Consider the following 15738-nt stretch of genomic DNA (forward strand, 5'->3'; position numbering starts at 1 on the left):
TAACATTTCCATTGTGTATCATACACAATTGCTCTATCTAATTTCTACCAAAAATCTATTAATTAAAAAATATCCTGATATTCTCACAGTAATAAAGTATGTGAGAGCATGTAGAGCATCCCAACTGTCATTCTACCTATGTGTACTGAATTTAAGCATGGCTCTTCGTTTATATATCCACACCTGACTAAATCATTACAGATTCATGTGATGCATTCCTAGAGGATTGCAAGTTTAGGAAATAAAATAGGAGTTAATAAAGAACATCTAGAAAGCAAACCAATTTAGTTGAAAACTGTCCTCAAAGAGTTGATGTTAAATTCTCTTCTTAAAAAGACATTGTATGCCGCGTGCAAAATAGATTTTAGTTTTCTACAACATATTCTTAATATTTAAGGTCAGAACACTTGAAATTTTTTGTTTATAAACTACATCATGTTAAAATTTTATAGAGATTCATATTACATTTACTTAATATTCTTGTAAATTTAAATTTCTGAGGTAGAATGAGTCTGTGCATTTGCTACCACCAAGGGGGACGGGTGGTACTTACGAGTGAACATGGTGAGAAACCACGGGATGGCGTAGAGCTGTCAGTAGAACGGGAAGGAGCCCAGGACATGGATGTGGAGAAAGTAAAAGGCATGATTAGGTGCTCATGACCAACTTATGGTTTAAAAGTTCACTGTTTTGTTCTACTCCAGTGACGAGCTATGAGAGAATGCAGCTGACTAGTTATTATCACAATATGTTTTATTTAGGGGTATCTATCTTACAAATGTGTGTGATCCTTTTGCCAGGAGTTACTCACAGTGTGTCCTCACTTTACCAATGAGTATTCACAAGACCGTGGCCAAATCAAATGCAATACTAGCATATAAATTTTAAGTGCATAGTTTATAGATTTCAAAGGTCCTTAGGACAGTTAATCTTTTGTGTTAAATTGACAAGAGTATTAGGATGCTCAGATAAGTGAATACATATGATTTTAAGATGCATGTTTGCAGGTAGAACTAACTTTTTAAAAAGTGTTAAGTAAAGTGGACTGTCCTACGTTGTAGAAGGCACCATCCAGCCTACTGAGGATCTGCAGAGTAGAAGGGGAAGCAGTAGGAATGCCCCCCTTGTTTTCTCCCTATTTGCTTGAGTTTCAATATTCACCCCTGTTCTTGGACTAGGACTGTTAATAAAAAGCAGTAAAATTAAAAATAACTTGTGAGTGAATACAGGCTACAGTTAAACAAAGAGCTATACTACCAACTTAGATAAACATCTTTTCGGCAACTATCAATTATAAATTTATGGGGTGAGTAGCATACTGTATTGGTATTATACATAAGGACGTATGGATTCTATACAAAGGCTAGTCAAGAACTAAAAGTAAAAATATATAGTTTATTAAAATATACATACTATAGTAAAACAGTGAAGATTGATTTCCACATCACTTAAGTGGACAAGCAGATAATTCTTTTTAAAGATGTTGCAGATGCAAAAAAAGGAAGCTTGGGATATTTAGCTTCAAAGTAACGAGCATGCATTATACAAAATAATAAAATCTAATGAAGTATAAGTTCTATACATTAATTTAAATAAAAAATACGAGGCCAATTTTATCACATTATTTGACCTTTATTTTAAAATTATAACATCAATTACATTACCTGTGACCATTTTGGTGTGGGCCAATTGATTGTCATTAAGAATCTTTTATCAAGTTTTATTAAAGCTACTATGTTTTGTATAATTGATTCTGAACAATTTCCTTCATTCATTCAACATCAAATGTTTTGTACTGAATGCAGATGAACCAGATGTGTTACAAGAGACTTACATGCTTCCTAGCTATCCCTAAAACCTCAGAAGTACTGGCTAGGGCATCAATGGCAAAGATGCGGTAACTTACAGCCCTTTGTACCATGGTGGTAACATTCTTGTGGGTAAAGGTTCTTCCTTCTTTCCTCCCTTCCCTCCCTCCCTCCCTCCCTCCCTCCCTCCCTTCCATTCACTCACTCACTCACTCACTCACTCACTCACTCACTCACACTCATTCATTCAATAAACACGGAATACTTAATACATGCCGAGACTGTTAGCAGGCACACACGACAGGCAGTGACCAGGCAAGTCATAGTTCCAATGTCCATTGACGGCTTCCATGTTACCAATTCCCTCTGCTAATCTTTTGTACACTCAGTAAAGTTAGACATTGTTGACCACTCCCACTTTATGGGAACACGCTTTTTTCTTACTTGGCTCTTGACAACATACTCATCAAGTTTTCTTCTAACTTTTCTTACTGCTGCTTATCCATGTTTGTTGTTTGTTTGATTTTTTTCCTGTTTTTGTTTTTTTTCACCCTTTTGACATTTAAATACATGACTGCTACAATTCAGTTCCCAGAAACTTTGTTTTCTATTTTTCTTAAAATACTAATTACAGTATGAAGACTGGCATATTTCAGTTCCACTCCAAGCCTCTCTCATAAATTCCAAATTTACATTTAAAAATGCCTATTTATATTTCAGTGCATATGTCAAACATTTCTGTCTGTCTGTCTGTCTGCCTACACTCTCTTTATCAATCTTTACCTTTAATTGACCTCTTGAGACTTCCTCCAGACTCTGAACCTCCTAACATAAATGTCTCCATCCAGTGACGAGCACCTTCTCCTTCCACTTGCTGAAACTCATTACAGCTGTTCCTGATGCCTCTTCTTAAACGCCATGTATAATACTAATAAGTGAACAGTGAAAGCTTCTCCTGGCTTTCTTGCTAAATCCAGATTGAAGCCACTCCATCTCATGTCTACTTTCCCCATAGCAATGACTAATCTACTACACACTATCCTTGTCTGTCCTTGCATTTCATCCAACAAGGTGTCAGAATGATCCCGTTATGTTACATCAGGGGTCACTATCCTCTTCAAAAGCATCGCGTTTCTTTGTGGTGCTGAAATAAAGCCAGTGGTGACAATATATGTGTAACACCCAAAATATTCTCCCCTCCAGTTCCCGGTACGCGCATGGCCTCACCGTGCTCAATTCCTTCAACATCTCTGGTAAGTGCTTCCCGCCCAGGCTGGAACTTGCTGTTGCTTGGCTGCTATTTCATTTTTGTAAGGAATTGATTCAGAATCATCTTTCTGAGAGCTTTTCCTGGCAACCTCATCTAAAAATTCAACTCTTCCTTCATTTAAACACTTAACACATATGTCCAGATTCAGCTTGTTTTTATTTCCTTAGAATTTACCAATATTTACTGAATATATACAATATATACCGAATATATCACATTGTCTATTTTCATAGACTTTTTTCATGACATCTGCTTAATTATTTATTTATTATGACTTTTATTAGCAAATGTGCACTGTAAAAGATCTTTACTTGCCTTTTAATTTTATATATTTTATTACAAATTTTATGTATGAGAATTTTGTTAGGATGATGTACACCATTGAGGCCAGAGGAAGTCAGAACCCCTGGAACTAGAGTTACCTAGGATGTGGGTGCTGGGATGAGAACTTGGGTCCTCTGCAGGAGTTAACTGCCAAGCCTCCTCTCCAGCCCCATCACTTTTATCATATATTTCCACAAAAATATGAGGGAAAATGTTTTTGTCTTTACCCCCCTTACTTTAATGTAGCCAGGGGACAGTAATATACAACATATCATAAGCACCCAGATATCTGTTTAAACAATGAAGGAAACACACGATGGAGATATCAGATTGTAGAATCAAATGCTCCTGAGATTATGCCCTCCTGAGATGCCTACAAAGAAGCATGAAGGAAGAAGAAAGGACTTCATCCCAACAGCTCTGTCTGGAAGAGCATCTTCATATTAGACAGCAGGAGTACTGGAAACATCGCCAGCTCTAGCTCTACAGATGCATGCTTTGATGAGAGCTCCTTCTAAAGGATTTTAAATTAGAGGGGATCGCACACAATAGCTAGGAGACTTGGAGGAACCATAACTAGCACTAGATACTTCCTACCAATAAAGTTGAGACCAGAGCAGTACAATAGTATATGAGACATAATTTCTCTATTCTTTCTACATCACTTTTCCATTTTAATTTTTTTTTTTAGGGGAAGGGGAAGGAAGCTTGGATTTAGGGATTGAATCCAAGGCCAAGAAAGCGCTGTGCCATTCAAGTATATCCTCAGCCTTCTTATAACCTTTCAGTTTTAGACAGAATCTTACTAACTTGTCTAAGCCCAAAGCCCCCTGCATCAAAGAAAAATGCAACTCAACCCCCCAAGTAGCTGGTACGATAAGACTTGCTCTATGTGGCACGGATTACGTATATAATTTCTTAAGCTATTAGTACAGTTTCAAAAGTATGACCTGATATGCATAAGGATATTGGAATAAGAAAATTTTGAACAACATAAAGATTTTATTTTTAATGGTTCTAAGTGTTTAAATATTTGACTATAAATATAAAAATACATATAGCCTCTGTTACTTTCCAGTTCCAAGTTAGATGCTGAAACCAATAAAGAATTCTACATTATCTGAGTATTCTCCCAATCGCAAATGTCTGCCTGACTGGACAGTGCACTTGTCTGTAGCTGTCAGCTTAGTCAATGCTGCCCCCTACCCGCAGCAGGCAAGACCGGCAATGGCTCGTCCAGCACTGTCTGCACTGGAGAGCACTGGAAAACAGCAGCAGCTTAGCTCCTAACGATTTTCCTACATTAGCATTCATCTGAAAAACATAGTTTTTTCTTCTTTGAAATCACAGATATGGTACATTTTATAAGTCTGTATTTTCTTAAAATATTAATGATCTCATTAGAACTATGTTGTGTTTATTTTAGCCACATAGGACTTATACACGCGAGTAACAAGATAACAAAGCAACAATGGGATTTCCTTGTTATTCTAAAATTGTCTTGGGAGCAGCAAAGCTGAGAATCAGAAGCACCTGGGTAGGAACTTTCCTGTGCCCTGACGCATGGTGGGAGCAGTAAGTGTGGAGGAGACAGGAAAGAGGACGCCAGGGTAACTTATAATGAGTACTCCAGTCTGTAAGGTCTGTCACGTGTGTATGATCTATAAATGCTCAAAAGAGTGAGCGTAGCATCCTTGTGTTCTCGCCACTGTTTTCACTGGAGTGATATTTATTTAAGTTAATAGTGCAAAGGCTTGAGTAGATAAAACTGCAGAAATCACGACAGTGACCCCAACGTATAACAGTTATGTTTGTGAGGGTAAAACTGTGAGCCCTTTACAATTCTTCCCTAGTACTTTGTGAGATGACTTAGGAGGCAGGAAACTGTGCTCTGAACTAAACTGTGGGGGAGCTGGACACTCACCTGAGCTATGGGACCGCAGGAGCTTTCTTCAAGAGATACTGTTTTTACTTGAAAGAAAATAAAACTTTAAAGCTTGGACATTTGATCAATATTTCTTCAGTGAGTAAACTAAGCCTGTTACTTTAAGAACCATCTTGAGCTGAGATGAAAATTGTAATAATGCAAAAGGGGCTGGGAAGATAGGTAAACAACTAAGAGCATCAACTAAGAGCTGCTGCCTCTCCAGGGGGGCTGGATTTGATTTCCAGCACCACTCAGCAGCTCGCACCACCTGTAACTCCAGTGCCAGGGGATCCAACTCTGGCCTCCATAAGAACCTGCACACACACGTACACACACACGCACCTTTCCACAGAAGAGCATAATTAAAAATAAAATAAATTTAAAGAGCATTACAAGATAATTTTTCATGGCGCACACGACTATGTAACAGGGACAAGTCTGTGATGAGTAGGCATGCGAAGGCTACCGGCTGACACTGGCCTTTTCCTCATCTGATCTCCACCCTATATACTGAGGAAGGCTTTCCCACCTGAAGCCAGAGCTTGCTGGTTAGACTGCTGTGGGATGCCCATCTGTGATTTCAGTGTGGAGGAGGGGCGCCAGGCCAGCTGGCAGCTGCGTGAGTGTCTGACATCTAAACTCAGGTCTTGGTTGCCCATTAAAAACTGTACTCATGAGTTACCTCCCTAACTAATGACTTGTTACATGAACAGTGATGACATTAACAAATGTGGTTTTTTTTTGAAGTTTGTAAAATAAAATGTTTCATACTTGATAAATATGAAAACTCAGTCAATCTATATTCTGCAAATTAATGACATTAAAACATCATGCATGGGTGAAAAAGACATTAAAAATGCAAGGCAGACTAATGGACTGCAATGGCACACAGGAACAAAATCACTGACTAAGTTTCAGATTGTACATTCCAAGTAAGCTTAAAACACTGGTAATCAAAACAATGAGTGGCAACAAACTGAACACAGAAGCAGATATGAGAATCCTGCCATTTTAATTTAGAGACAAAAAGTATATAATAGCACTCTTCTGTTTTGAGAGAAACAGTTTTTCTCAAAAAATAAGATTTTAGCTAACATATTATTATTATTAAAGTTTTACTGTTTGTTTCTGTGCATGCGTGCATGTGCATGTGTGACACTGTCTTGCTATAGAGCACGGGCTGGCCTTGACCATCTTTCTTGGCCACCATGTATATAGAGTCAGTTGCTATCACTCTATACATGCTGTAAAAGCTACTGGTCAGTGACACACAGACACGAAACTCCTGGGGGTCCTCATTAACTGTAAGAACACACAGTGACCTTACGCTGTGGATAGCGGGGAAAACCTGTATGCTCTTGTATATCTGCCCACTAGCAGTATGAGGATGCAATATATTAGAAACATTACAGATCTGAGGATTCAACTGAGGATTTGCTGAATAGCCATTGTTAAATATTCAAATTACAAATGATTCTTTTAAACAAAAAGTTATTAAACTATTTATTTTGTCCTTCCTGGCTCAAATAATAAACCTTTGGTTTATAAGGTCTGGGCACTTTCTACAAGAGTAACCAGGCTTCACTATGAAATAGCGCTAAGAAGTTCATTGTATTCAAAGGCATTAGAGTTAAGGTCAGGCTCATGATAAAGTTAGACGAACACACACCCTGCAGATACTCCACAATCAGGATCTTACCTTGTGACAATGTAAATATAGTGTTTTTCCTGCAACATATTTTGATATAAAATCAAAAGTCCATTGTCAATAATCTCTTTGGAATAAAATCTAAAACTTCTCAAAGGCCAGAAACAAACAAACAAACAAAAAAAACAAAAAACAAAAAACAAAAAACAAAACAAAACAAAACAAAAAGAACAAAGAAGAAACTAAAACACAAGTATGTCTAAGAGGTCCCTCTGTATTTTCTGTTTACATATACAAACTCAGACAAAGATGGCAGCAAAAGCTTTTAAGAGGAAGAGAATTAGGTAGTGTAAGCACCTTTATCACCTGCAGTTAGTGATGACGGCTAGCCACTGTACCCCTGCATCTGTTAGTGTTATCTTCAGCTCGGACAGTAGGGTCAAAGGATACCAGTTACTATAGAGGAAGGAGGGAGGAGAAGGAAGGAGAGAGAGAGGAGAGAGAGAGAGAGAGAGAGAGAGAGAGAGAGAGAGAGAACACGAGAGTGCGAGCGCCAGTGTCATTTCTCTTTAATGGCCACCTGACAACTGTTCATAGGAGGCAAGCTGATGTTATCCTGAACATTTTGGAAAAAACCAGTTCTCTTTAAGAATGAGGAAGCACACTTTACTGGTCTCCTTTTTAAGGTCCTAGTGTATTTCCAGAAGCAGAAATGCATAAAGAAAGGATGATAAAAATCATCCTTGCCCCAACCTCTCCAGATAAGCATTACTTACTTTATATCTATGTAAATCACATAGCTGCCATGACTTAGAGAATCTAGGCGTCACATCAGTGCACAACACCCGGAGCTACTCAAGCTTCTGCACTGCTTGGTGCTCGGAGTCCTGTGACCCACAGCCAATGGAAGGAGCCACAACTCACAATCCCCCTGCAACAGGAGCCTGCACCTCGGGGATGGGGGATTAATGAAGGCTTTGATAGGATTAGTTCTTGAGTGGGAGCTCAGTTTGGGAACTGATTACTACTGAACCCACTCTTCGTCTGAATGAATCCCAGCTCACAGTATTATTAGATGCACAGTTACAATCTTCTCAGAGATAATTTTAAAAAACACTGAAGAACTAATAAAGATACTATTTCTAAACCCACTGTTCAATGGGTTTTAAACAACAAATAGTTAATAGTAAACATGGAAGGAATATGAAATGTTCTTTCATGTGAGGACATGGGAAGTAACCACACAAACACAAAGCTGTAATTACCTTTAGCAACTTGTGCAGACTTCTATGACCACCAATTTAAAATCCATCTATTATTCTGTCATTTCTGCTCGACCTTACCACTTCCATCCCACTCTCTGCAGTGCACCAGACACACCCAAGTCAGGGATGAAGCCAATGCTCCAGGCACACTCACATCAGGGATGAAGCCAATGCTCCAGGCACACTCACATCAGGGATGAAGCCAATGCCCAGGCACACTCACATCAGGGATGAAGCCAATGCCCAGGCACACTCACATCAGGGATGAAGCCAATGCCCAGGTTTACTCACATCAGGGATGAAGCCAATGCTCCAGGTTTACTCACATCAGGGATGAAGCCAATGCTCCAGGCACACTCACATCAGGGATGAAGCCAATGCTCCAGGCACACTCACATCAGGGATGAAGCCAATGCCCAGGCACACTCACATCAGGGATGAAGCCAATGCTCCAGGCACACTCACATCAGGGATGAAGCCAATGCTCCAGGCACACTCACATCAGGGATGAAGCCAATGCCCAGGCACACTCACATCAGGGATGAAGCCAATGCCCAGGCACACTCACATCAGGGATGAAGCCAATGCCCAGGCACACTCACATCAGGGATGAAGCCAATGCTCCAGGCACACTCACATCAGGGATGAAGCCAATGCCCAGGTTTACTCACATCAGGGATGAAGCCAATCTCGTTGAGGTGATTACTCAGCTCTGGATCATGGAAGGCGATCATCTGGGAGAACACAGTCAGGTACTCTGAAAGGACAACAGTGCTGGAGACAACCACTGTCTTCAACAGACTCCAAGCCTTAAGTAAGTGAGCCACAGCTTACACTGGGTGAGAATCAAACTGCTCCACAGAGCAGTGTCCTTTAAGATGTAATTTTCCATTCCGTTACTACCTGAGTCACAGTGCTAAGTAGTAAACTGATGCACCAAAAAACAATCCCACAGTTTACTTTCAGAGCTATCTGTTATTTCTTGAGTCATAAATTAAACACAGGATAACTGATATTTTCCAACCAAAGTGTACGAATACATTTGCTCCAGTAACAGTGAATATGTTTCTCAGTGATATGTTGAGAAGGTGGAACAGACATGTATGTAAGGAACAGTAAAGACAAGTCGCACAGGAGAGTAACTGCCTCAAACTGCTTTCTATATACAAATTTCAGCATCTTTTATAGCTGCAAATTTTTCCTACATATAATTCTGTTTGGCATATGTAGAAATATGAACTTAATTGGTTAACAAAAATTAATAGAAAGTAAGTAAATGGTAGGCAATTGAAAATATCTTTGTTGGGACAGATAGCTAGGTGTGTAAAAGCCTGTTGTTGCAAGCATGAGGAGCTGAGTTCAGAGCCAGCGCCCACACAAAAGCTGGGTGTCTATAACCCCACACTGAGATAAGGGGAAGGCAGACTCCAGGGATTGCTAGGAGCTGGTTCAGTGAGAGACCCTGTCATGAAAGACAAAGTGGAGAGTGATTTAGAAGACAGTTAACTTTCCATCCAGTACCCACATGAATGTACATTGAGTACCTGCACGACACACACACACACACACACACACACACACACACACACACACACACACACACAGAGTAGAGGGTATACACTCAGGCTTATCTCTTCAAAGGAAGCCATGTTCACCTGTCTCCTTTCCTGAACACTGGGAGGTACTTTACAGCCTGGTGACCCTTTGCTGTCTGTAGGGCCAGGCTTCACCTGAATCCCCCAGAATATTGCGTTTGTTTATCCAAGACTTTTGTCCTAAATCTTGAGAATTGCTCCTGGGTCCACAAAACTGTCCTTGTGAGAGGTGTCACCTGTACTTTACAACAGAATCAGTAACTTCTGTTATCTTAGGCCCAGCCAATCCTGACTCCCATCGGTACCGTGTTTACCTCAGTCAATCTCCCTAGACCTTAACATCAACACTGTTTGAGAGCAGAAACCATTTTTATGAAGGAGCACATATGTACTTTGTAAAGGAATTTCAATGTAAACATGTCTTGAGCTTTGTTGAACACATGTGACAGAGTTAATTGTCACCAGAAAAGTTTTTTTTCAAAATTGTACTATCAGACTGCTTGTTTAAGCCCTAGTGATGGCTTTATAAATTGAGCTGAACTGAATTTCACTCTAGTCTGTGGATTGTTTCACTGTTGGCTGTAGAGTTTGTATGAACCCTCCCCACACACACACACACACACACACACACACACACACACACACACACACACACACACACACGCATGTGCATGTACATTACACATACACACACACACATACGAGCACACATACACACTCACACGCCTTTTGTTTATTCTAATTCTATTACAAGTTGTAGGGTTAAATATGAAGAATATACCTCACTTTCCCCATTGTTTCAACAGGTTACTATTTGTACCCATTTATTGATTACCTACTAATGGACCTAAATAAGATTGTGTGGTAGCATGTGTTCTAAACAATAACTTTGTTTGTTAAAAACAAAACCAAACCAAAACAGAACCCAAAACCAACATTAAAGGCGTGACCTCAGCCCTTTGTGAGGAGTGGGAAGAAGACTGTGATATCTACCACAGCCTGGGCTACAAGGTAAAACTAAACAAAGCACAGCTCCACAAATGCCCTCAGTTTCTTTTTTGAAATTGAAATCATAATAACAATAAAAATTAAAAACTTTCCTTTGATAATCTAAATTTTCTCTGACAAAATAACTAATTTTTAAATGAATTATTTGGTGAAATATCTCTAAAAATAAGGTTTCCTTGCTTTATAAGTTTATGTAAGGATCTATGTTATTTTGAGAAACAGTAATAAGTAAAAGTAACCTATTACTGTTTTCACTAATGCTATTCCTAATTACTCCTTGTATTTTATAGTTACTTGCTAATAAATGCTGGGTGTACGTTTAATAAGCAGCATCAAGTCAAGCAAAGGAAATGTCAGCGCTCTACTCAGTTTAATGACATCAACAAGTCCCAGCCATGACCTAACATGGGCCTTGTTTACTCATTCTAGATAAAGAATGGATGTTCAACTATCACATTTCTTGATTTACTCTTCATTCAATTTGCCCACTCCCCCAGTTTAGAACAAAATGGTATAATTTCAATGAGTTCAAGAGTTACAAACCAAGTTGAAATCCCCAGTTAACTTTAACATTTATCTTTTCTTTAACTGCTTTTATAAAACCACCCTAAAATGTCAAGAGTAGTTTCAATATAATTCCACAAAACCAAATAAAACTTCCCATATTTTAATAAGAAAATTTGTATTTTTATTTCTTGAAATGAGGTCTATAGTGATGATGAACTGTGCTTCCTAATTTTATTGTCCTCTTACATTCACACAATTATAATCCCAAAGAAACTGATGTAAGATTTCACCTGATATAATTTTAATGGCTCTTTATAAATAAGCTCTATTTTTTTGTAAAACATGCATGAAATACACTGAGAGATGAACTTTCAATTCCATGCAAGTAACTGTGCTGGTCTCCTCTCTAATCAGCATTTCAGCACTGATGCCCTTAGCAGGAAAAAGCAGAGGTGAAGGATGCAGATGACAGATTCTAAGCAAATGACTGTGCCTGCTTACTGCTCAGAAATGACCGACTTCCTTTGCTAACTATTATCTCCCAAGGTTTCTAGTTTATCCTGAAGCTGAGGTCGCATCAACATCAGAGCGATGCTGCGGGGTCTTGGGCTTCCAGCTCCAGCAGGTAGAGCAGGAGGAGCAGAGCCAGCTTGAGCTACACACCTGAGTTTCATGTCAGCCATAGTCAGAGCCCAAGCCAGTCAAACAAAACTGATACAAGATATGCTGACTCTGGGCACTCCAAAGAAGCCAACAGATGAAGTTATTTCCCACTAAGAGAGCAATAAAGGCCTAACCTCCCTACTAAAAGCCAAAGAACAACTACAAATATTTCTAACTGAATGGGAAGAGGGGTTCAAGAGAAGAGAAAAATGATTTCTCAAACATGAGGTGGAACTAGAGCTTGAAGCCGCACCTCACACATGCTAGGCAAGCACTCTACCACTCAGTTAGCCTGGATTGAGGGCTATGCGTGTGGGCCATTCTTTCTAAGTAAGCAAGCAAGCTCATCTGGTAGTCTTTCTAGTTCAGATAAAATTTTCTATACTGGAAAAAAATCTTAGTACTGTATTCTTTCCATTTAGCCTTATCTTTCCATGTGAATATACCTTGATCCTATAAAACAATTATGTTGTTGCCCAATTTCATTGGCTAGCATATGCATATACTGTGAGCTATAAAATCTATTTTCAGTATCACTAAACTCTAATGAATAGACTCCTCCAAAATATCCTGTTTTCATTTTAACTGGTAGAGACAATCTCCAATTCTCAAAGTAACAAGTCTGCACCTGAATTGAGAGCAGATATTAAATAGTCATCAGAAAAGGACCATAATTCCTTTAATAATTATAAGGAAAAAAATCCTGATATTCTTTCTGGGTTTTGTGATGAACCATCAACATATGCTACTGGGTCAAAACTATTATCCTGAAGATTGGTGTCTTGGTAGAAATGTGTTCCTATATGAAGACAGAAAAAGGCATTTGCTTACCTTGTATTACATGTGAGTTGTCTTTCAAGAAGAAGTTATACAGATATTTGGGAATAAAAGCAGACATGCATGCATACGCCAAAGCTGAGAAAGAATAAAGCAAACCCACAGTCAGTTAAAGAGTAGTGAGCAGCTCTTACTCACTCAGCGCACACTCTGTGCATCCACTACTAATAACGATTATGTCAGTAAGTGCTGGGAGTGCAAACTTACAGGGAGAAAAGCTTCTGGTATTTAAAGGAGACACTGAAAGACAAACATTCCAGTAATTTCAATTTCAAATTTCTGTGGCCATCACTATCCCCCAATAATAAAATCTTAATTGCCTGGACTTTATTTTTTTAAACTTCTAAGCTCATTACTAATAAGGTGCAGGAATCTCATAATCCTTAATTACTGCTGATACAAGCAAAGTTCCTGGCCTTAGGAGTACTAGTGGTGACCTGTACTTTAAAATGAGATCTTTTACTACTCTTGGATCCATAACTAATCAATGGATATACTGGAGTAATCCCAGCAAAAACCAGATCAGACTAGTGAGTGAACTTATCAGAAGAGAGCACTATACAGTCATTCAAGGAAAGAAATCTAAAATGTCAAGATTATTGCATTTCTACTCAACTTCAAAAATTCTCATTGCCTATGATAAGACAGTATATGAAAAATGGAGATTTTGAGGTAAGATGTCTATTTATTAAGGTAATATAGGATATCATACTACACAAGTGATATAATTCAGAGTTCTAAATTTGAGTGTGTCAAATCTAACACAGTACTTGAATAATCTTCTATAAAAGGTCCTATAACAGAGTGATAGAAACCAGAAACCCTGCTAAACAAGGTTGGCAGCACTGGCATATGGGTATGAGTTCATGAGAAGAAAACAGATACAGGATCAACCTCCTGGTCCACAAGAGGCACGAAGAAGTCTCCATTAAACAAGTATGTTTAGGATAATATGTGTAGGATTTATAATAAGAGAGAAAGCTAACCAATATTTATTAGTTTATAAATTATTTAGAAAATATATTTAACAGTAATTTCTAGAAAGGTCAAAGTCTTCTCCCAAAGATCATAAAAGTAGTCATCAAATTGGGTAAAGGAATTCAGCAGAATTAGAACAATTTCCACCTGGGACTTTTTTTTTCCTTTGACAAGGAATACCCTTTAATACTCAACTAATTATTTTCATCCTTTAAAAGAAATGAACAAAGTTTCACAATATTTTATGATATGTGCAAGGTAAAATACAAGAACTTTAAGACAACACTTCTGGTTTGGGCCTGATATTTAAGAATAATATGCATAGTGATTTCCCAGTGGTAGAAAAGCTTACCTTCATTGTTGAAATTTAGATACAGGAATGGAGCACAGAGTGAGTCAAGACCTAATGGAGAGAAGTTGGAACCAAAGAGAAAAATGAGTACACTCCAGTAGACCTGGAGAGCCCCCACTCCATTCCTGCATCCTCCAAACAGATCAAGCACTGTGCACACATCGACACAGATGTGCATCCTGTCAGTAGTTGTGATGCAGAATAGTAGGGTCATCAGTGTCCAAAACAAGGCAAAGGGCAGCACAACGGTACTGACGTAAATATGTTGGAGCTTCAGATACACTCACAAGTGTGACCCAAACCATGTGTGAATTTGGTAATTATTTAGCCTCTTCAGGTATGTTTTCTCATGTAGGAGATGGATCTTTGTCATATAAACCTTTTTTCTTCAGGATTATGAAATAAAGTACACAAACACACTTATTTTATTGATTATAGTCTTTCAATCTGTTACCATGCTGAAAGAACACATAAAATGGCCCTATAATTGGTTAGGAGAAAATGCACTCTCAGGTGTACTGGGCAAAAATGATCATACCTCCAAGAGTGGTCAGTAAGCAATACAAAACTCAAAAACAAAAACCACTGCTCATAACAAAACACCCAAAAATGGGGTTGGGTTGAATAGGTTTCTTATTTACGAATTAATGATCATAAAGATAAAATTGGCAAATGAAGAAATCTAGTCTTAGAGACATTAACAATATCAGAGAGAAAAAGGAAACAGAGCACCAGGACCTCAATGGAGGAGTTAGGGGAAGGACTGAGGAGCTGAAGGGGTTTGCAGCACCACCCCCAGGAAGAAGAACAATATCAACCAACCAAACCCCCTAGAGCTCCAACAGACTAAACCACCATCCAAAGAGTATACGTGGAGGGACCCATGGCTCCAGCTGCATGTGCAGTAGAGGATGGCATCGGTGGGAGGGGAGGCCCTCATGGAGGCAGGGTGTTGGAGAATGGGACAGGGGGTTTAAACTGGGAAAGGGGATAACATTTGAAATGTGAAATAAAATAACCAAGAAAATAAAATAAAAGAAAGCAGAATAAAAAATGAGCGATTTAAGGTGCTATTCCATGCTAATAACTGCGATAATTCTTTATTAGGAAAGCTTTAGTAGTAACATTCTCAAATACCCTAACATCTTACATGGCATGAGCTATTTCACTACTCTGATAAGATTAAAACTATTTCTACAGATCAAACTCTGTTTTCCTGTCAATGTTACTGAAAGCTGTTGACTATTAAATATGTAAGATGAATCTTCGATGCATTTAGACCAAGTCTGTTTAATAATTAAAAGTTAACATCTTCAAAATGCACTGGAATTTTAGAGGTTTTTTTCACCCCTTCAAAATGAAAGAGAAAAGACTTGAAGAAAGATTCTAATAACTGAAATGTTACCTTGCCAGTACACAAGATCAGGATGAGAAACCACCCAAGCTTTCAGCACACGCCGGAACTTTGCATGGCCTTCTGGTGATGACAAGAGTTCGTCATACTGATGACAGCGAGGGATATCCACTTCAATCTGTAAGCAGCAAAGCAGGAAGTG

General features: G+C 38.6%; 1 protein-coding gene across 1 annotated transcript in view; it reads right to left on the reverse strand.

Moving 5' to 3' along the window:
• Tbck (TBC1 domain containing kinase) overlaps window positions 1–15738 on the reverse strand; it is a 153316-nt gene that overhangs the window by 81497 nt on the left and 56081 nt on the right. The window contains exons 17-21 of the mRNA XM_032897303.1: window positions 15588–15714; window positions 14183–14233; window positions 12847–12930; window positions 8914–8999; window positions 554–590 (exon numbers count right to left, since the gene is read on the reverse strand). Of these exons, the coding sequence (XP_032753194.1) occupies window positions 554–590; window positions 8914–8999; window positions 12847–12930; window positions 14183–14233; window positions 15588–15714 (385 nt within the window). The remainder of the gene's footprint in view (window positions 1–553; window positions 591–8913; window positions 9000–12846; window positions 12931–14182; window positions 14234–15587; window positions 15715–15738) is intronic.

The sequence above is a fragment of the Rattus rattus genome, chromosome 3, assembly GCF_011064425.1.
Source record: "Rattus rattus isolate New Zealand chromosome 3, Rrattus_CSIRO_v1, whole genome shotgun sequence".
Classification (NCBI taxonomy): Eukaryota; Metazoa; Chordata; class Mammalia; order Rodentia; family Muridae; genus Rattus; species Rattus rattus.